The 22,823-nt window shown below is 37.0% G+C and overlaps 1 protein-coding gene across 4 annotated transcripts in view; it reads right to left on the reverse strand.

Moving 5' to 3' along the window:
- Positions 1-22,823, reverse strand: part of NOL4 (nucleolar protein 4) — a 186,128-nt gene that overhangs the window by 74,637 nt on the left and 88,668 nt on the right. For all 4 annotated transcript variants that reach the window (XM_042869416.1, XM_042869415.1, XM_042869414.1 and 1 more), the window contains exon 6: positions 4,879-5,162. In XM_042869416.1, the coding sequence (XP_042725350.1) occupies positions 4,879-5,162 (284 nt within the window). The remainder of the gene's footprint in view (positions 1-4,878; positions 5,163-22,823) is intronic.

Raw genomic sequence — 22,823 nt, forward strand, 5'->3', positions numbered from 1 at the left:
AGCCTGCTAGGCTAACCTGCAACTGTGTAAGTGCATTCACTACAATACCAGTTTGAAGTTGCAGTAGCTGGGGACAAACAGCCCCAGGTGATGGTCTGTGATAACAATTCCTTATATCAAGTTGGAAAAAATAGCCTGGGAATCACTTGAAAAGTCTAGCATTAAAGGAGTTGTAGAAAGAAAGGACTTCCTTTTAGAAATTATATGAAAGCTCTGAAGTGTTGTGAGCCACTGTAACTATAATGCTTGCTACACTGGAATGCAGTATTATAACTAAAGGTCACTGTGTGCAGCAATTGTTATTTATTGTTCTCTCCTTTAAAATTGCTTTTCTTTTCAGACTTAGAGAAAAATTAATAACCTTCTGCGCTTCTCCATGCAGCCAGTTACACACTCAAGCTAATTATAGATCATATTAGTTTGGCCTGCCATACATGCAAAGTCTGGAGGCGTCCAACTTTTCTGTCACAAATCTTTCTGGCATAAAAAAATAGAAGACATTAGCCAACTGTCTGCAATTAGTAGGTATCTGGACAAAGTGGACACATGGTGTGTGTTGTTACTTCACATTAATGCACCTCGTAGGCATTCATGATCAGTAGCGCATAGACCAGAAGTTTTTCACATGATGGGTGTCCTTTGCAGTATACACATGATGAGCTATTTGTTATAATCCATGTAGAGTATACAGCACAACATTAGTATGGCTGATTAGCTGAAAAAACTGTTTTCCCATAGTATATTACTGTAACCCGATGCAGAAGGAAGAAAACCATTTAAAAGGTGTGCACTTGCTGTATTTCATGAAATAAATGAGGTGTAACAGATAATGTTACATAATGAGTTTTCAAAATACAGTGTACACTGTAGGAAAAAGCAGTAACACAAGAATCAGAAATCAAAAATCTCATTGCTATGTAGACTCCACCGTGGTCAAACCAAACACAGCAGTCTCACACATAATGATCTGAAATAAGGTATAAATGCACTTAACTGTTTAAATTCAAATAACTACATTTGCAGAATACTTAAAGATGAGTACTTTTATAAGTTTTCCATAATGCAGATTCAGTCTTGTTGAGACATATGTGTATATTTTTCCATCTAGACAAAGTTCCACTGATTTCAGTAGAACCATAAATGGCTGTAGGGAGTTCTACTGATCTGAAAGAACATCTGGTTCTTACTGGAGGACCACTTGCCTAATATCAGCTTAATAAAACTATATATATGAAGCATACATGTATATATATACATAAAAGTATGCATGCATACTTACACGTATATATCTAATGCTACTGAAGCATGCTTCTTTTATTAAAAAAAATTCAGTGAATGGTAAAAATTTTGGACCACATTTTAAGGTTAGGTTGCAATTTGGCAAAACTCTCCATGGCAAACAGAATGTGCTCTTTCCACACAAAAGTTACCACACATGCTTGTTGCTTGAAACTGAGGATCCAGTGAGAAATTTTAGACTGTCCTCTAAAATGTAATTCTTGTTTAGGGAGTGCTGTCAACATCAGTTTTTAAAGACTGAATAAAATTAGAGTGTTCTTTCAATAATGTGCTCTGCTAGTTTGCAAATTTCAATTGAAATTTCTTCATGTGGTTTTCTGATCTCCAATTATGCATCGGTCCTTTCAAACAAACTTGATTCCCAGAAAATCCACGTTTCTTAATAATCACTCATTACTTTGTCTATGAGCATGGATTTTAGGAAAATGCCAACTGTCCCTGTTTTGACATCCAGAACTCTGTCACTCTTTCAGAATGAGGTCTCTGTCTAGCAAACTTACCACACACCGTAAGCATATAACTGCTTAAAATGGGTGGATATTCTAAAAATTGGAATCTAACAAAAATGTGAGAATTTTCATTAAACATTTGCCTATTACCTACCAGATATGTGAAGAAAATATGACAGAAATACTATCATTTTTTCTCCAAATGCTTCCTGTGATCATACATCCACAGCATGTACATGATTATCAACCAGAATTGTGTTGTCAAGTGGTGGAGCTCACCATTACACGTGAAGAAAATTTTCTTAAAAATAGCGTTGTACAACCAAATACCTCCAATATAGTTAAAGAATACTACTGGTTTGCAGTAGGAAAATAAATTCACATTAAAAGTCTGTGATTTGGTGGAGGAGATATAATGTGTTGATAACTTTCAACTAAAGACAAGTAACCTTTTGGTTTTTATTCTGGCTATTCAGCTTTGACGTGACAGTGTAAGCTACATTAAATCTAGAGACACATCCAAATGAATGCAAGTTGACCACAGAAACTGCAGCTTCGAGTTAGTTAAAACCTATGATGAAGTATCCAAAAGGTGATTCAGGTAGAGCAGGTAAGAAACACATCAGCCATCAGATCTTCTCAGCTCCATTCTTTCACCTGTGGGTTTCACAGAGATTTGGCCATCTCAAGCAAGTAACACCTTCTGGAGGCTGAATGGGCCATTGTAGAAAATGGATGAAGCATAAGTTATTACTTCCTGCAATGCTAGCCCAATGATTTAAAATATATTTCCCTGTATTAAAAAAACAGATTTTTTTTTATCACTTATAACTCATGTAATTTTTCTCTTGATCAGGTGTAAGGCTTGTAAGACATTCTCTGACTCTTTAGAATTCTAGGTAAAACAATAGTAATGATTTATATAAGTAAACGTGCATGTGAATGAAACACTGAGGTGTTGTACAGCCCATTTTGTTCTAACATATTGATGATTCTTGTTACTTCTAAAATTGTTCTGTAACTACTTTGAAATTTAAAAGTTATGAATAGAATTCATCTGTAAGATAAGAAAAGAATGTGGCCACAAAAACAATTTTATTCTACAATTAGCTTACAAACCTCTGACTTTTTTTTTTTCGTTCCAGGAGTATGCTCTTCCTGAAGTCTTCACTCCATATTTAATAATTTTTCATGCGTACTTAATCAATCATATATTTAAATGAACTGTAACCATCAACATGAATTTTGCTAGGACAAAAAGGGGAGGCAAATTTGCATATTGTTAGCAGTATGGAGTGGGTAGGATGACAGTGAGTGATGAAAGAGTATATCAATGTGGGGGATGATTCAGACCTCTTAAAATTTGTAGAGTAACAAAGAATGAGTTATCTTTGGTTGTCATCTCAACTCATTACAAATAGATTTTTTACACTTTTTGATAACTTTTTTTTCTTTGTGTCTGCATTGAAACAGAATAAAACTGAAAAGAAAATATTAGGTTATATTCTCATCTTAGCTGTGAATGAGTTCCACATTAAGATTTCTCCCTTCCTTCACCAAGCTTATTTGTGTACAAGAGTAATGGCAAAAGCAGTAATACACCTCAGGCGAAAGAGCCTGTGTGTCTATCAGTGTTTGGGTGACTGGCTTAGAGAAGGTTCATTGGAACAACGTGCCCTGGAGCAAATGAAAATACCATTCATATATGCCAATTTGGAACTCACTGTGCAGTAGACAAAGTAGTGAATAAATCCAGCACTGGAGTGCATACACACTCCCAGACTTGAGTTATTCAGAACATTTTCAATAAATTAGAATTTGTAGAAACAAATGCATTCCATGCTGATAAATAAGTTTTCATGAAGATCTGGTGGAGAAAGTTTGGGTATACATGATTCGCTAAATGGGACTGGCCAAGAAGGAGAACTACTAACAATCTCCTTTTTTGTCTCCCTTTTTTTTACCCATCAAAACCAGACACTTGAATTAACATTTCAAGTTTTTATTTTTACACCACAGGCAATGATGACAGGAGTTAAAACTTTCATGAAAATAACTGCTCTTCTCCAGGCATCAGTCATGTACAATCCCATTATGGATTGCCTAAAAAAAGTGATTTTTCACATCACTCATATTTCAAAGCTCTGCAAAAAACAAGGGAGTTCAAAGTACACCTATATTGTCAGGTTATTTTGAAGTGTGCTACTGAGAGCTAGTGACCAGCATTAAAAGTATTTGGATCCAGTACTAACATCTTATTATTGCTGCTGTAAAAGAGGTAATCCAGTTGGGAGTTATCAGATTAAAAAATCAAGAACTTGTTGCCAATAAGAGCAGAGCAGAACAACAGACAATTTCTATGATACAAGCCATTTCTTCACCCTTCCTACATTTGTCATGCCCTCATGACGAATATCTATCAAGCTATCTGTCTAGTCTATAGGATCTGCCTTTATTCACAATATAAGCACTCTTGCTCCTCTTTACCCACATAACTGCAACTACAAAGAAAAGCCCTCAGGGGATTACAGCTTCTTAAAGCAAATTTGTCAGTTTTAATTCAGGTTAGGTGCTCGCATAACACAAACAATCAGGAAGGAACCCAATCAGTTCCTTTCAGATGCTGATGGTTCACACATAGTAATTTGTTTGGGCATACACACTTAACATTTATATGGATTCATTCTATAGACACATAATACATGTAATGAGATGGTCATCTATAAATATACATATAGATGTGTATCCCAGTATATATATATCTGTTTATTTATTAAATAACATACTCTTATATCTCTCAAATAGATAATGTAGACAATTCTCAATAAACAAGCTGATAAAATTCATGTCTGATGGAGAACTGCAAAGATTTTTGTTGAAGTGTGAACGCACTATGTATGCCTATGTATATACGTGTACACCCATATACACTTGCATACACTTAATGTACGTATGCATCATATATGTGTAACAGCATACAAATCCATATATAGCATTTGAGTAATGATGTGACAAACATTAGACACATTGGATAAGCACTTATCTGGGAATAACCTTTGGTTTGGCCTCTCAAAGCGTTTCCTTTTCTAATCTACACACTTCATATCTGGAGCACGTGGAAGCATCTTACCTTGCTTCCATTTTCTCTTGCCTCCCGTTCCATCTTGAGATCAGAAATTAGGAGAGTCTTGTATTTGTTCTTTCCATTACTGCTGTGATCATCTAGTCTGTATTCTGAAGTCAGCTGAGCAGAGAGGGGACTGTCACTCAGGTTCAGAGGCTGCTCATCCTGCTCCAGATTTGTTTTGCCATTACTGTTGGTTTCTGCCATCTCCCTGCAGTGTGTTCCCCCTGAAGCATTGGAACTGTGTCCCACGGTCTCATTGCCATTAAAACTCTCTGCAGCTGAATCATCTATTAAAAAATATACATTTTCAGTCATATGCCACATCACCATTTTTGTCCAGTTCAAACATAATTTATATTTTCACAATGTTTTTCAAAGTAGAGTTAAAAAGGTTTATGTTACTTAATCTCAGTACATTTCTGCAAAATGTGTGTGCGCACCCCTCCACTTATTCAAATAAAAACTTTGTGTAAATCAACAAAATATTGCTAAGTTGAGGGAAATGATCCAGGCTGACACCTTAGTGTCACTGTGTACACAAAAGCTAACCATCACACTGGATTTTTAGGGACAAAGTGACAAAATCTGTCTTAAACAATCTGTCTGTCCATATGTCTGTGGATCTATTTATTCTTATATCGTATTCGTTGCTGCAGTCTTGCATATTTCTGAGGTTAACAGAGATGCACATGGTATTGAGAGAGAATGTAAGTCTCAGGTTTTAAAGGTGCAGAGCAGCATATGTCATATTCATAAACATCCTCTTACACAGATACAATGTAAATATATCCAATGTATTCACTGCTGGCAATAGAGATTACATTGGGAAAGTCGACTCCAAAAGCAAAAGATCCCCTCTTTGTTTCGTTCACGTGCTCATCTCTTTTGCTCATTTTTTGTGTTACAATACATTTTAAAACACCACTTAATAAATGATTAAATTATCAACCTGGAAGTTACATCTGGCGACTCGGGATGTGGTGGTGTTGGTCCCTATATTTTACAGCTGAAAAGTCTGGTTAACATATATTTTGACATGCTTCTGTGTTTGTATATCCTGTGTTTGTCAGCACTGGGATTTGCCACTGGTTCTACTTTCTCAGCCACTGTTCACTCTGAAGCAGTCCTTTGGCTAACTAATAAACAATTTATCCTTCAGTAGATGAATTTGGACCTCAATTTGCTTACTTGCTCTACCAAGCAACTTACAGCAATTTATGTAGTTTAGCTCATGGTGCAAAGCCCAGCCCAGAGTCCTACAAGTCTGTGTATATCATAGGTAGTAAAGCTGGAATCAAAACTGAGGAGTTAGCCACCTGGAATTCACACAGATCAAAACTGGAGACATGAGATGAAATGGACCTTTATATTACATCTGCTATCAAGGCTCTCCTAATAATTTTCCATTGAAAGAAACAAACATACACGTATGGTATTTAAAGACACCACAATGCATACTTTAAAGGATGTGCTCAGAAACATTCACACTTCAAGATACACGATTGATCAAACTGTTGTCCATCAATAGCTAACACAGTAAAAAACAAGTATTCCGACCCTCAGATTAGAATTTTGAAAGAAAATTCCAATACAAATTGGTAATGATCTAGTTCACTTAAGTTCTTAAAGAGCCACAGGCAAGACAACGTACATCAGCATTTTGCTTGCTGCACGCATCCAACACCACTGTGTCAAAGTATGTAAGATTTGGCTCCCATTGTGAAGATTTTTTGGTTTCTAAACCTGTAAAAAAATCTATTTTCATGAAAATACATAATAAAAATGACATTTTAAATGCTTTTACTTAAGGAGCAGATTCGACTTTTACAAAATGCTTTATTTTTAATGGCTGCAATGAAAAAAAACAAAAAGCAAGATATGTTTCAGTTTATAACATTTTTACATTACCTCTCTTGTAAATATAAATGTATACAGACTAAAAGATACACGCTGTTCCTAGAAGCAGATTTTTAAATATATACAACTTGCATTTTAGGCACCATCTGACTGTGACATTCTTATTTAAAAACCTGGGGCTAATTGAAGATAGAAGTGACATAATTTTGAGGTCAACACAATGTATCTCTAACAATTCCTTGCGATTTATGACTTACAGGACCTTAACAATAACACATAATAATAATAACAATTTTAAAAGATTAAAATTCCAAATAAAGTTTCATAAATAAATACACTTTTACATGAATTGTATAATTCAGAACTAGGAAATGGTACTTGAAAAGGCAGATGATCTTTTTTTTTAAAAGAAAACAGCTATATTATCTATTCATTTTAAAAGCTCTGAAATATAAAAAAAGAAATTCAATTTAATTAAAAGAGAAACACTTTTGCTAGGGCTGATTTCCATTTATACTGTTATTAGATGATTGCCTTCTTGATTATCGGTTTAACAAGTGACAGATAGATTCAAATTAATTAAATCAATCAGCAGCAAGTGGTGGAGGCTCCTCCCTTTTAAGAATTCAGGATATTATCTGTGGTTGGGAGCAAAGAGAGAAACAATTCAGTTACCAGAGAATGCACAGCTAAAAGCTGAGGCCAATGCTTCCTCTGCAGCACCTAAATCTGATTCTTGGGAAGACACTGTGTCCTGGCAGCTGAGAATCTTGTGCAGAGGAGCCGAATGGCTAAATGGGAGTGATGGAGTAGGAAAGGAGGTGTGTCCAGAGCCAGATCCAGGAACGGCTAAAGTTCAGAGAAAGGCTTTTACTTTGGGCTTGGAGTCATTAACTTGGTTTTAATTCTCTCTTCCTTTTCTTTTGTGTTTTTTTTTTTTTTTTTTTTTTTTTTTTTCCTGTATGATGAATGATTGATAACTAAAACTGCCTGTTACAATGTGAAAGAAAAAAATTAAACATCTTTTCTGCTTATTCTGAAATATAACCAATGAAAAATTCCTATAAAATACCTACACTGAATAAATGTCATCAAGCATTATGTTATTTTGAAGCAATAATACATGTACATGTATGGCTTTGGCTTTGCTTAGCAAAAGCTTTGTTACTTGATGGTATATCTCAGTTCTACTTTAGAGTCAAATACCATCTTTTACAGTCATTTAACCTTGCTCATTAGAAACAGTTTCCCGATTGTCAGTTAGGAAAAATGTTCAGGAGAACAGCTGCAATGACCATAAAGCACACTTTTGCCAAGTAAAAATAAATATGTGTTGCCATAAGAGAAATAAAAATAAAAAAATAAAAAATACTGGTTTAGCACTGGTAGTTCCTTACAGATGTTACCAAGGTAACTAAATTACAAGGTTTCATGCATTTCTCATTCTGGGCAGGTGGTCTGTTCATGCCAAGAACAAGGCTACTTTAAAGCTGGAGCTACCCAGTGCCTGAGGCACAGAAACAGACTGTGAGAGTAACTGGTTTGAGGAAAAAAAGGCTCCTGTTTCATGAAGGACACCACTAAAGGTGGGCCACAAAGGCAGAGGCCCAGCCCCTGGGTTGCAGAGAAATGTAAGCAAGGAACTTGGTGGGACCTGGGATTCATTGGCATCATGGTGGCAGCTGGGGTTGGCCTGGGCCTGGCATTCATCACAGCCAATTCATGTGTAGGCAATGGTTGCACCACTGATGCAAGGACAGTGTGTTTTTGCAATATGCCTCTTGCCATAACCATGGCTTGTGAAGGTTTATGGGAAGACCTCCAGGAAAGCACCCTGCAGCTGCAGGTACCACAAGCTGAAAGAAAAGGGGCAGATAGCTTCCTGACCTGTATCATGTGCCAGGACAGTCACAAAAGAGGAACTGAGAAGAGTTCATAGAATCATAGAATCATAAATTGCCTGGGTTGAAAAGGACATCAAAGATCATCTAGTTTCAACCCCCCTTCTACATACAGGGTCACCAACCACTAGACGAGGCTGCCCAGAGCCACATCCAGCCTGGCCTTGAATGCCATCCACAACCTCCTTGGGCAGCCTGTTCCAGTGTGTCACCACCCTCTGTGTGAAAAACTTCTTCCTAATACCTAACCTAAACCTCCCGTCTCAGTTTAGAACCATTCCCCCTTGTCCTATCACTATCCACCCTTGTAAACAGTTGTTCCCCCTCCAGCCATTCACATCTTCAATTCCTCCCCAGGTCACCGCTGTCCAGAGACATCAGCCATGATAGTGAATGATGGCCTCATCAGACAATGCTGCTTCCTCAGTGCAAGCCACGTCTTTAGGAACTGTCACTTTGAACCCTTACCCCACACACTGGAAGGATGGAAGTATATCTACATTTTCTGTTGCATAAGCCTGAAAAGGGAGAATCTGGCTGCAAAACAGGTATGTATTCTGCTTCTCAGAAATGCCTACACAGATATGCCCTTTGAGGGATTAAGGAGTATAACCCCCCCCAGAGATAAGCTTGTTGTTTGAATGGGACAGCATTCTGCCTTCTGCTGAACCAAGGAGCACAGCCCAAACTGAAAAAAATGGCAGGAAAGAAAGCCCAACCAACACACAAAAACAGGTACTCTAAATAGTTGCTTTTTTTTTTTCAGAACAGTTGCATCCTTCACTTCAGTTATCTACTACATGACCTAATTATTTGCCAAAAATCAGTTTCTCTGTACTTTACACATCACACTGTGCAAGTGATTTCCATGACAGTTCACAATCTAAGGACACTGACGTAGAGCAGGAAGTCAGGTATTAATTTAAAGGATTACCTTTTCCTACCAACAGCATCTATGTTTTTGAATGGGCCAAAAAGCACATTTTGCTTAGAGTAAAAATTCTTCTCTACAAGTTAAAATGGAGCTCTTCCACTCAGAGAGAATTGTCCTCAGACCAGATAAGTCAAATCCTCAACACTGTTCACAGTAAGGGCTCTCTTAAAGGGAAACAAGTTGAAGTGTGCATGAAATTTGACTTGAATAACAAGTCCCTCAAACACTAGTTTTCTCAGAGCACAAATTTTAGATCTAAAACTGATATTAGCATCACTGATTTACTGTGAACCTTGAACTAAGGTACATATACACGATTCTTGCTTATCTCCTTGTAAGAAAAAAACCTTCAGATGTTTTAAAGGATCTCTTGCATTATTGTTAGCAAACAATTTCATACTATATATCACTCAGGCTTCTCGTCTTCCTTGCAGATAATTCAGGGAGGGAGTCAACAAACCCTTCCACACAAAGGTAGATCTCTGAATAATTTGTCTCCTTTTCTCAAATTACTTGTCAAGCTAGAATTCAATTAATATTTAGAGCATGCTTAACTAGTTTTTCTAGTTGAAAATTGTATGAAAATTACTTGAAACTAACTGCATATTTTACAAGACAGAAATCTGCAGTTTTGCCCTGCAGCTCTAACAGCAGTAGCATGACACAGTCCCACAACCACACAGCCACCTGGAGGCTACATCTTCTGAAAGGCTGGTGACGGGCCAGGAAGCAAAGGATCCCTCTCATTAACAAAAAAAGTGAAGCGAGAACCCAAAGATGCCAAAGCAGTTATAACATAGCAACTTTGCAACAGAGCAACTTTGGCTCTTTTGGGAAAATTAGGAAAAAATTGACCATATGAGCAGAATCATACAAGGTAACACCGTTACTGATGATAATCAGTCTGATTAATCACAACAAATGAATAGTGCAATTGTTGGAGCCACTTTGCTTGCTTTGCTGTAAGACATGAAGATGGTATATAGGCACATATGCAGTCCAGACATACACTGATACTTGCAGATTCCAGGTTAGCATGGTCGTTTAACACAGGTTAAATGAACACTTGGAGTGGGCTGCCTGTTGACAGAAAAGCTCTGAGAGCTGCAGTTACTGTAAGATGGGTAACTGTTCTTTCTAAAAGGAGGAGGTTGGATATGAATGAGTTGAGTGGGAAGAGTGAGACTGAAGCAAGTGCAGTGTGTCATAAAACCCACTCTCCCAGATTGCCTACCAAAGGTCTGTATAGCAAAGATTGATTTAATTTCTTAGGGCTGGATACCAGCAGCTCAGATCTTGCTGAACAACAGCTTATAGCCATAGCAATCTGATTCATTTGAACAGGACCACTTGCAACAGACAGTTGCAGACCAAAAAGTGATAGATTCCAGAGCAGATTTGAATTACTATGCTGCCTCCTTTAAACCTTTGGCTTCAACACTATGCATGCTTTATTTTTTTCTGTGTTAAAATACAATTTTGATGAAAATAATATGCGGCATAGCAAATGTTTAAAACTAAGTAAATTACATTCCTTCAGTATTTTCACAAGCCCAAGCCATGCTAACAAACTTTCATAATGGTAGCTACTGAAAAGAAACCCTCTACTGATAGCAACCAGTAGTAGGCAATTTGGGGAGAGGAGCACGGTGGATCAGAGAAAACGTGGTATAGACAGCAGACTCATAGGAACTTCTGCAGTATGAAATAATTATAAAGCCTTTTCTCCAAGAACTAATAAAAAAAGCGAGGTCACATTTCACTCCCACCACTTTTCACAATGACCGTTTAATATCAATTTGTCACAGTTATGTATTTGGTTATGCTTCATTTGTATCACAAGTCATTTTTCAAGCACGAGTTCAATACATAACTTAAAAGCCAGTTGAAATCAACTAAATCTATTCATCTTCTCCTTTTCTTTTCACATTATGATAAAGAACACCAGGAGAATTAATGGAGGTACAAAGGTGATTTCAGACCCTCTATTATTCCTAACTTCATAAAGCGTAAGAATGGACATAGCTGGTTAGATCAAAAATCCATTCTGCACAATATCCTATCTCCAGAAGTGGTTATTAGGAAATGTTTGGGGAAGAGAATAAGGCAAATGTAGAGAATTCTCTCCTCTCCAGCTTATGAATTTCAGTTCAAGGTCTTTCTGAGCTGGAGGTGATCGGACACTCGGCACATTTCTTTTCTAAATGTCCAGTTGCTCTTTGAACCTTTGTAAGTCTCAAGCACACTTTTGTGCTCATCAGAAAAATTACTGCCACTGTGTTTCATCTGAAATGTCAGTACTGTGGCAAGGAAACAACATACAGGCGTAAAGAGGCGGGTAAGACCTTGCAGAGGACATGAGTGTGATGTGCAAAGAACATTCCCTCCGTTCTCAGTGGGACAGCACTGGCTTCTTTGCAAAAATATGTATTAATTGTCCTCTTCAGTTAACATCAACAACATTAACAATTATTGTTTTTATCCTTCTACACCTGACTTTCCTGACGTGGTTGGCTTCTATGAATTCAACCATGGAACTTGCTGCATTGAAATTAAAACCTGGAATTTCCATCAGTTTCAATATTACGCCAATCACTGAACCCCTCACTGCCTCTTTCAGTGGTGGAATAATGGTCAGGGGTAAATTTTGTCTTCAAGCATTGCATCTTTTTATATAAAGGAAAAGGAACAAAGAAAACTACAAAACTAATCTTTAGCTGTTGCCAGTGAGAGGACAGTAAGACTCATAGGTTTGATATATACATGCACATACACAGTGGTATCAACTTTAGCCAGCCTGTAAAGTTTATTTTGTTATTAAGCAAACAGAAAGCAGAAATTAACAGGTTGTCTATGATACATGTCTCTTGGTGCAGGCACAAAACAGACAGATCCTTGTATTCAATTATAACATTAAATAAGAACAAAGAATTGCCACTCCACGGCATCAGCAACTGTCAGAAAAGTAATGCTGCCCTGTCACTCATAGCAGTGCTGAGAAGGGCACATTTAAAAAGCTTTGTGGGTGACTGCAGGCTTACTTTGCCTGCAGAGCTCTGTTCCTGAATATGCAGAAGGAGATGGAACAGAATAGCTATTTGGGGGGTACCGTGCATGTAAATAACCAATTGAATAGCTCACTGTGTCCACTGTTGTCTTATTATGACTATGCATCTAGTTTTTACTTGTCCTTTGGCATTTCCACATCAAAAGACATAGCCCTAACTGCATCCAGGGAGAAAATTCCCTTATTTTCTTTTTACTCTGCAGAAACCTTTGAGGCACTTTTGTGGCAAAAGATCTATCAAGCAGTTCTTAATACAGAAAACCAGAAAATCTCTAAAAGTTTTTAATCTGTTTATTTATCAGGTAAAATGTCATCTGGCCTTGACAACTGCGGCTAAGAGTTCCATTTCTGGACAAGCATTTCAGGAAAAAGTTCTCAGCCAGATGGATGAGTTGTGCTAGAGGTATTAGCTTGCACTCATCTTAAATAGGACTACAGGCTTTTGAACTGTTTACTGATATAAAACTAGGAACTGGGGAGGGCACACTGGCAGATCGGGTTCAAGATGGACCAGCTCTTATTTTTGAGGGAAATTCCAACCAAGCACAAAACATATCTGCAACAAAAGAATTTGGGAGACAGAAACATGTTAAGTAAAGGAGAAATACAAAATATTTGGTATTTGTATAACCCAAGAGATCTTACCTTTGCCTCCTTCTTGTCCAACCTGAAAGAGGGTTTTGCTTCTCCAGCTAACTGCTAGAGCCATGCCTGGCAGCGAAAGGAATGTGTAAGGTGCCAGCAACAGACAAAGGAGTAAAATGTAGGGTCAAGTTTGGTTCCTAAGCAGCAACCTAAAAGAGGCTGAAATGAATTATGCTACACTCATCTGCCACTCATATCTACTGCATTTGTGCAGTGTCAGCTTCTACTTCATCAGGATTTCCCAGAAGACAAAAGCAAAGATATAAGATCAAGTTGGAGTCAGGAAAATCTCTACAGACTGCATGCCACAAATACTGGTGTCACTAATAAAACCCTTAAAAGTCTAAAATGCAGCTTGCCAGCTTTGGTGTTTTGAGAGGGTTCACAGTGAGTGCTCACATCAGTCTGTACTCCATTCTAGAAGGTTGAAGCCCTGAACATGAGCAAGACACATGGTTGCATGACTGCTCTGCTCCCATAGGCAAAGTTTTACCTGCCCTTCTATAAAGGCACTAAGGTTGAGGACCTAAGGTTCATATAGCTGTCTTTTAAGCAAGAGAGAAATGAAAGAGAAGCCTAGAAAGCAATCACAAATGAGTGCTTTGAGCTTCATATTGCCTTAGCAGCACGGAGTCCAAACCCTTCTTTAAGACCCAAACTTTACGGTGCAGAATTCAGTTACAAACTAGAGTTTAGAAATTTGATGAAGAATTCTGAGCTGGAAAATTGCTCTTACAAACCTGAGTAAATATTTGATAGATATCCATTTGATGGATATAGTTTAATTGCTCCTTTTGAATTGTTTTCCTTTTATTCTGTCACTTTTAAATGTTTAGGGATGTCCCTGGCACCGCATACAGTACTGTTTCCCTATTTGAGCATGCCTTGGGTAGCCACAGTGGGTGGTGTCCTCACTGCTTGAGTGAAAGCAGTATTCCAGTCAAGCAAGAAAACTCTTAGTAACAAATTCATTGGCCTTTCTCCATCTGAAATGCAATCATTTTTGAATTCCACATAAATTATGCTGTCTTAATTTTATTTTTCACTACATCTGTTAAAACAACTTAAAAATATTCAGCATCTACAATGTTTAAACACTGCCCTAAATATCACCAAGTAATGCAAAAAATGACAACATTCATCTGTGTTACAGAGGATTTACCTGAATGCAAAAATATTGCCATTGAGATAAGTGACAAAGCCACATCAGGAGTCTCACCAGCATGTTGATTGCAGTGATAAGCATCAAACAAATGGCATCCCTTTAATCAGTCTGAAAAACCTCTTTCTTGTAATGAATGCTAAAACTCCCTGTGATGCATACAGAAGTTATACAATATTATTATATTATTATACAATATTATTTCTGATATTTTTTGTACTATTGCAGTGGAACTGCCAGGTAATGGCTGAGCACCAGGTGAGAAAGCATGGCTAATCCAGGGAGCTTAGGTGCAAGCCTTGTACCGGAGTGACCAGAAGGGGTGGAGCCTGGATCTACCCCTCTTTACACCTTCATTTAAGGGTCAGCAGCCCAGTGAGCACCATCTTTCTGGATAGAGATTGTACTTCTCTTGAGGTATCACTGATCTTCAGAAGGTGAGTGAGCTGATTTTTTTCTTCTTTGTTACTTGTTATTGCTCTGTAGTATTGAATCTCATTAGAAGGCGCTCTTACTGCCTTCTTTTGCAATATAACTATGAAATAACATGGCCAAAGACAGCATAATCCTGAATCATATTATTTAATTTCCATTGAAAAACAGCAGATTTTCGAATAATATCTGTAAATTGACATTTACTATTGAGATCTTTATCACCCATTGGATGACATAAGGCAGAGGACTCTGGACTTTCCATGAAATAGTTAATATTACAGAAAGGTTTTTTCTGCCTTTGTTAAAGCCCCCAATTTTAAATCCTGACTCCATCATGCTGCTACATATAGATGTTAACTTCCAGTCTCACTGTCAAAATTAAAACATGTTCTTTTATTTTTCAGAAATTATTTTTAGCAAAAGTGTCAAGGCCAGTGCATTTTGTAGAGTTCCTATAGTACAGCTGAACATTTCTTCCCCATCATTTACAAATCAGCAGAATAACAGGTCGCTGAAGACGGAATGATCTTACTAGATCTCTAGCAAGTCAAATAACAATGATACAATGAGCAGAAAGTTCACAGAGCCCAAAGGGTCTGAGAGAAATTCTGCTACATCCAGTTATTCCTCACCAGAGTTGTGATCTTGAAATTGAAACTGTCAAGCCACTTCGCTAATCAGTGCATCTAAATTTGAATCTCTTTTCCCTATGGACTCTGCAGCACAGTGGACAGCCCTTTGGTGGAGAATAGGACAAGTATGAGAGGATGTCTTGAACATCAGTATAAAAGAAAGAAGGGAAAACTTGAAGACTTCCGTGCTTGAAAACCTTCAAGTAAAGGCAGGCAATCATTTCACAGCTAATGCCAGCAGAGACACTACTATAAAATCTTGGACATAATACTAATTCAGCAACTTTCAAAACTTTTCTTCTTGTTAAAGGTGGTCAGTTTGCCCTTACTGAAACATCATTATGACCTAGACTCAAAAATAGAATACTCAGCGGTGCCAGGAAGTAGAATGAACAGAATCTCTTTCCTCAGTGAGAATGGTCTTGCAGTTCTTTGCAGACCAGAGAGACTTCTTAAGGAAGAAACTAGCAGATCCGTGCTCCTAATTCATTTCTGATGTCACTGCAGGATTCAGCAATGGGAGAGTCCACCCACAGAATATTTGTGGCACGTGATTTTTCGGCACTTTACAGTATTGATGAGGAACAATGACTGATAGAAACAGAAGTTGAGATGGTTTTTCACTACAATTCCAACTATTTATGTACAGGTTGTTGTTAAAGCTTAAAGTGCTAGAAATGGAAACAATGAAGCCATACTCAACTGTAATACTCGGTCTCATTATAATGAGGGGTTATCTAAGGATGAAGAACAGCATAAAATTTTGAGAAATGACTATTTGCTGAGCTAGCCCAATTGATCTGTATGTGGAAAGTGGCAAGGTACTCCTGGCAAACAAAGCATTCTGACCACAATATTGTTCTCTATTGTAATGCTTGCCTGGGTCCAAAGCACTCAAAGACACGTCTGGTATTATTTTAAATAACAAAGTACAAAGGACAGTGCTACTGCAAAATCCTCTGTATCATTTACTTTCCTTTAAAATCTTTTTGTAAACAAGATCATTTGGCCCATGATACACATGTTTTGTAGGGTTCGTCGCTGTATAGCTACTTCAATCTAACTGAAACACACATTAGAAATAGAAACAGCACTGTTATTATTACTGTGTGACAGACCTGCTCCTAATCTTCCAGAGAAGATAGACAATATACAACATTGGCAAAAACAATGAGTAACGCTAACTTTTTCCTGCTTAAATAAGATGTAAATGTCCATCAAAACAACAGAATTCCTGAGAAGTTCCTTCTAACCCCAGGTCTTTGCTTTACAATTATCACCATCACCTTCAAAATCAACTTCTTTCCTTCCTAAATAACAATAATATACCAATTCTGAAGCTTAGCTATAAATTTTTAGAAGCACAATATGGATATGAAGCTGGGTTTGAGAACAGAATAAGTTATCATTGTTATGATTGTTATTGTTATCAAGTTATCAACATTCAGTGGAGAGTTATTATCATTGGATCAAGTAGAAAAGTTATACTTGCGCTGTAAAAAGGAAAACATGGTATTAATCTTGATCATAAATAGAATTCTGTTTGAAATACTTATTTCTATCCAGATGGGCTGTTATTTTTGTATTAGTGAAAACACAAACAATAATACTGATACTGGATGTCATGAAATGCTTAGTGTGTCCTCTTTAGCAGAACAGCAACTGATCTTTTTCCTTTTCTGCACCTGTAAATTACTGCCATCAGAAGAAATAATACGACGAATGCATCAAATAATATAATGTAGGTTAATAGTAAAAGTTCTGTGATCTAAACTATTACTTGCACTTCAAAAACAAATTTGGGTTGGCAAGTTTGTTGTTGATGGCACCTACAGGTCTTCCAGATATGACAGCTTCTCATACTGTTACCAGTTCGGTTCTCATTTTGGAATCAACAAAAGGCTTCAGGGTTAGATGCTAAATTGGTCCAAAAATTACATATCAGTCAAGTCAAAGCATAGTTTTATTACTCCTGACGGAGTGAATATCACAGAACTCAACACACAGAAAAATACTGATGCAAAATGATCATTTGTACTGTGTATGTCCATTCAGACACTTCAAAAAGATTCAGCTTCAGGAAAAATAATTGTTGTCATCTTTGGTTCTCCAAAGTAAGAACAAAAACATTTTGGAAGACTCAAAGAGCATCCTCTGTAAAAGAGAACACCACTCTTTATGAGCCTTAGACAGTAGCTCCAACAAAGAAGCATTTAGAAGGCTTTCTAAGATTATTATTTTCCTATTCAGAAAAGTTTATAATACTTCAAAGATATTCTTGGCATTCCAATTCATGCAAGCAGCTAAGCACAGCACATCTGATTCCATTTCACCAAAATTAGCTGAAGTCCTGGAACAACATACTGTTCTGTGCACATTGTCAACATAGCAAAGACAAGTCCATATAGTTGGGGATGGAGTAATTATTAATGATGCAGAAAATACTTAAATTTCAGTTTCTTCACTGCTTGATTCAGATAAGAGTTTTGAATCTCTCAACTGTAGGAAAAATGCCCCAGTGGAGGCTTTTTGATTTTCAGTCCAAAAACTTTCAGGCTGAGATTATCTTAGTCTGCTAAAGAAAGCTTGGGACGGCTGTTATCTGACATATTTCTAACAAAGAGCAAGAAACAATTGAGAAATGACGTAAAAATCATGGGCAAGGAAGTCATATCTATGTAGATGCTACAACCTGATTTTCAATCTATTTTCACAAAATGCATTTCTTTCTAACTTCAGCAATGAACTCTGCAGCGTCTGGAGTTTCCTACACTAAATGTAGCTGTCAAACTCAACAACGCAGCTGCTGTTGCAGGAAATTTAGATAAAAACCAAGAAATAGAGTAATGCTGACAGCACACTTGCAAACAGGACAGTGCAATTTCTCAGTAGATTACATGGCAATGAAGAACAGAATGGGATGTCATTAGTGAGTAGCATGGTACTGTTGCACTTGGACTTGAATATCCAAAGCAGCATTTTGATGAGATCCCATTTGGTTTGCTGCTGGCTGAATGCATTCACAAATCACAGACGCTACAAGATTACTGCTAATGTTGTCATCAACCCACACAAATAGTCTTGCATGGGCCAAGTGTTTCAGGTGGCTGATGTCTAAATTCAGTTCAACTACTCACACATACAAGATATATTTTTAAGAAAAGCAATTGATAATGCTATGGAAACCTGAAGCAAATAAGCAATTTAATCCAATTAGGCATGGTTATTATTCCTATTGCTACAAATGATAATGAATTTATGGTGTAGATAGAATCCCATTACATATGGATATTTTATGAAATACAGGAAAAACAAACTTGTACCTAAAGAGTTGGCTCACACATGTTTTTTATTGTACATAAGCCATGAAATATGTAACTTACTCAAACACAAAAGCAACTATCTTATCTTCCTTTACTCAGCAGAGGGCATATTTTTCTAAAAAAACCTCAGTATGTTTCAGAAAACTATTTAAACTATAATGACTAGAGAAATACAAACTCAAAAGGACTTATTATCCACCTATAGACATACCATCAAATGGGTCCATGCCAGAGTACACCAGTAACTAATATATTGCCAGAAATAAATGTGCAATGAGTAATGCTTACACTGAGTCTCGTAAATCTTGCAAAAGTCCAGGTGGTTGCAAAGAGTGAGAGAAGTCCTGGATTCTTATTGTATATATTTCTACTGCAATTGCAATTTTTGGTATTATTGAAACTACTGTTACATATTTTGATTGTAAAATGAATCTTAGCATTGCCCAGTAGGGTGGTGTTTGCCCCTCAAGCTCCTTCTAGCCCACTGCTGTCATAGACTGACAAATTAAATAAACTCTGGAGAAGACTAAAAAGTTCAGTTTGCCATGATTGGTAGCATATGTAACTAAGTATTAAGGTCACAACAAGAAAAAATCCTCCTGCATTAATATAAAGGCTATTGTCAATAAGGCAGGTAATATCTCATGTACCACTAGAAAGAGAATTTGACCAGGAAATCTTATTTTCTCACCCTTTCTTTGTGGCCTTGCTGAAAATTAACATTGTTGTTTTGCCAATCTCTTCAGCTAATATAAAACACTACACACAGACCATGAAGCCAATAGTGCAGCACTGAGAAAGCACTTTTTAATTAACTGGTACAAAGCTAGTCAGAAAAACACTGTAGAGAGGGCTGAAATCTACCTTTGGATATATATGTTCTTAATCTCACTAAAGTCAACAGCAGCCAGCGTGTGCTGCCTGCGAAATAATTTAGTCCATTAAATTAATGTAATTTACACACACCTACTGGCTTCAGAGTTTTTCTTTGGAAAGAAAAGACACATAAAGGAGGTTTTAAATTAGTCAAAATATTCCCATGTGGATGTTAGTGTTTCAAATTAAGCCAAACTCTCAACTCAAAAAAAATATTTTTAGATCCTTGCAGATTTGTTTAGCCAAAAGGAAAATACAGACAATAATCAGATGACTTGAGCTTATGTTTCAAGGTTAAAAAAATCCCAATAGATCTAAACTTGCTGTGTCAGTTGAGAACACCATTAACTAAGGTACACCTGCTAAAAATTTCAAGCTATTTATGGCCTTTCTGGAAATACAAGAAACATACATTTTGAAGGAATTAAAGAGGCAGAGAAGCCTAATGAAACAAAGTGCCTTGCAACCAAGAAAATACATTGTCATACATATATTGCTGCTTTCTTAACAGAATGGGATGGATAAATCTACGAGATGGAGAAACACATACACTGTGCTTAAAGATGCAATGTAGTCAAAAGTTTGTATATAGTATAAGTTTGTGATTTCTGTATTGATCTAATGAGAATACCAACAGCAAGATTCCTGCTGGGACAGAATAGAGTTTGTGATTTTATCTTATCTATGGATGTTAACAGACAGACAGCTCCTGCAAGGTGCAATGTGCCACCTGAGAAGTGATGAACATCTTGCTTATTTTTCCTTGGATGGGGATCACAAGGAGAGAGGAACAAATTGCTATCCATGAATCCCAAATGGGGAATATCTCAGGCTGTAGGCAGGGGTTGTGCTTTATCAATAACGTTTTTGGATTATTTTTTTTCTTTTTGGCGATAGAAATGTTTCAAGAAAGGAGAGTGACACATCATTAACAGTATTTTTCAGGTTGGTGTCATAATTCTAAACTTCAATCTGGCAAACCAATATATACATTAAATCTTATTATTTTTGTAGTGGAAAAGACGCATTAGAGAGCATTACATTTGCCCATCCAACATCTAGCCAGCAGACAGCCTGAATGCAGTGACACTGTAGCATAGGGAGGAAGCAGGTCAGGTAAAAGCAATACCTGCAGGGAGCAGAAACACCGAGCAGAAATGGAATAAAGACAAGAATCATCATAGAACAGAATCATAAAATGGCTTGGGTTGGACCTCAAGGATCATCAAATTCCAACCTCCATCACCACAGGTAGGGCTGCCTGTTGCAAGGTCATGTGCTAGATCAGAATGCCCAGGGCCCCAGAAGAGATTGGGCAGAGTGACCCCTGCAGTGAGGAGGCCAAGAGTCCTCACAGCAAAAAAATCCAACTAAAGAAACTTGGTAGGAGATGCTGCTGCTATAATTTTTAGGAGTTTGAGGAACTCTGATTTATTTTTTTATGTACAGTATTGTGAGTCTCTGCTCTTGTAAGTCTAGAAAATTAGTTTTCTTTAATCAAAACACAGAGTTTATAGAGGAACTCCCTCAAGTTTGGAGGCCTGGACTCCTGAGCCTGAGCTGTCTCTACTACAAGGATCTGCCCTCACACTGTCCCAAGAAGTAATCCTGTGAAAAGTAATCTTTGTGAAAGAGAATGCATCACAGGTTATGGGTCTGAGAGCTTTGATCCTTATTGCGCTTTCACAGATGCAGTTAATCCTGCTCACAGTTTGTAGAAAAATGGTCTACAGAATACAGACAAGGATTTAAAGAGCCTCAGTGAAAATTCAGGCCTAATAAAACTTGGAGCAACTTCCTAAAATCGTATGATTTGTGGAAGAACAGAAGTGGAGACAAAGTTTGACCAGCCAACCTTATTCGATACACAATTTAGACACCAGATTAAAAAAAAAAAAAAGATAAAGCACAACTTTGAGATAAAAAATATCCTACATCTTGCTTAATTTAATTTAACACAACGGTTCAAAAGGTAGAAAATTTCTGCAATTTAAACATGTACCATTTTTAGAGATTTGTAAACAGCTAAGTTAAAAGGTCTCACTAAAACAGCCTCACAGTTGTGAAAGCATACAGTGAATTCTCTGGCAAATATGCCCACGTGCAGAAGGGACTTTTTAATCAATAGTTTAACTGGAAGGGTAATGAGCGCTAATTTCTCGGTGTTTTCTCTAATGAAAAACATTTGATGAATTTTCTCTTATCCAGATCCCCACTTTGCTTGACACTTGTGCAGATTCCCTGCTACCCATAAGTCTACCAAATATTCAAGGGCTAGCCTGAAAAATGTAATAAAGCTTCCATATCGTTTGTGTTTATTTTAGTCCTCTACGGATGCAGTGGCTACTGATTTTACCATCTATGCAGAAGCAGACATTCTTTTTGACTAACAGTTCTCTTACTATTTGGTAAACAAGCCAAAATAAACAAAAAAAAGTTTTCAGAGAAGATTGCTCTTATATTAATCAATCTAGGGCTTATGTGTGAGCCATTCTGAGATGCCCTGGGAGGGAATAGAAGAAAACATATATCCCTTCAGAACCCATTTCATTGACCCAGGTCTCAGAAAAGGCAACACAGTGGTTTTTCATCCTATCAGCCATGATGCTTTCCCTTTTTACTCTATAGAAACACAGAGAAATATGGAAAGTGCTGTTTCTTTAAGTAGGCTAAGCATTGTTTATTGGGTTTTTGCAACAAGAAATGTTTTAGATATGCAAAAATCACCTATTCTTCAAAGTGAAAACAGGTTTGTTATATTATTGCAAAAAGCCTATTTATCTGCATGTATGTGTGCACATATGTATTGCAGAAACACACACACATACACACTTTATACATGTAAAACATATGCATAAATAAATTTAAATTAGATAGTATTTGCATATATTAAATAATTTTAACTTTTCCACTTAAAAACTCAACAGGGAAAACAAGCATACTAATGCTGTAAAAATACATAGGCTGAATATAGAAACAGCTGAAAAAAAAAAAAAAAAACAACTTTAGGAAAAGCTGACAGTAACAAAAAACCAAACAGCTCAAATCTTATTGCAAATTGTCTAGTTTAAAGCTGGGAGACCTGAGCATCTGTTAAAGTGAAATACAGGACCACA

The sequence above is a fragment of the Lagopus leucura genome, unplaced genomic scaffold (assembly GCF_019238085.1).
Source record: "Lagopus leucura isolate 7727_CA_CO unplaced genomic scaffold, USGS_WTPT01 Super-Scaffold_100002, whole genome shotgun sequence".
In the NCBI taxonomy this organism is placed as follows: Eukaryota; Metazoa; Chordata; class Aves; order Galliformes; family Phasianidae; genus Lagopus; species Lagopus leucura.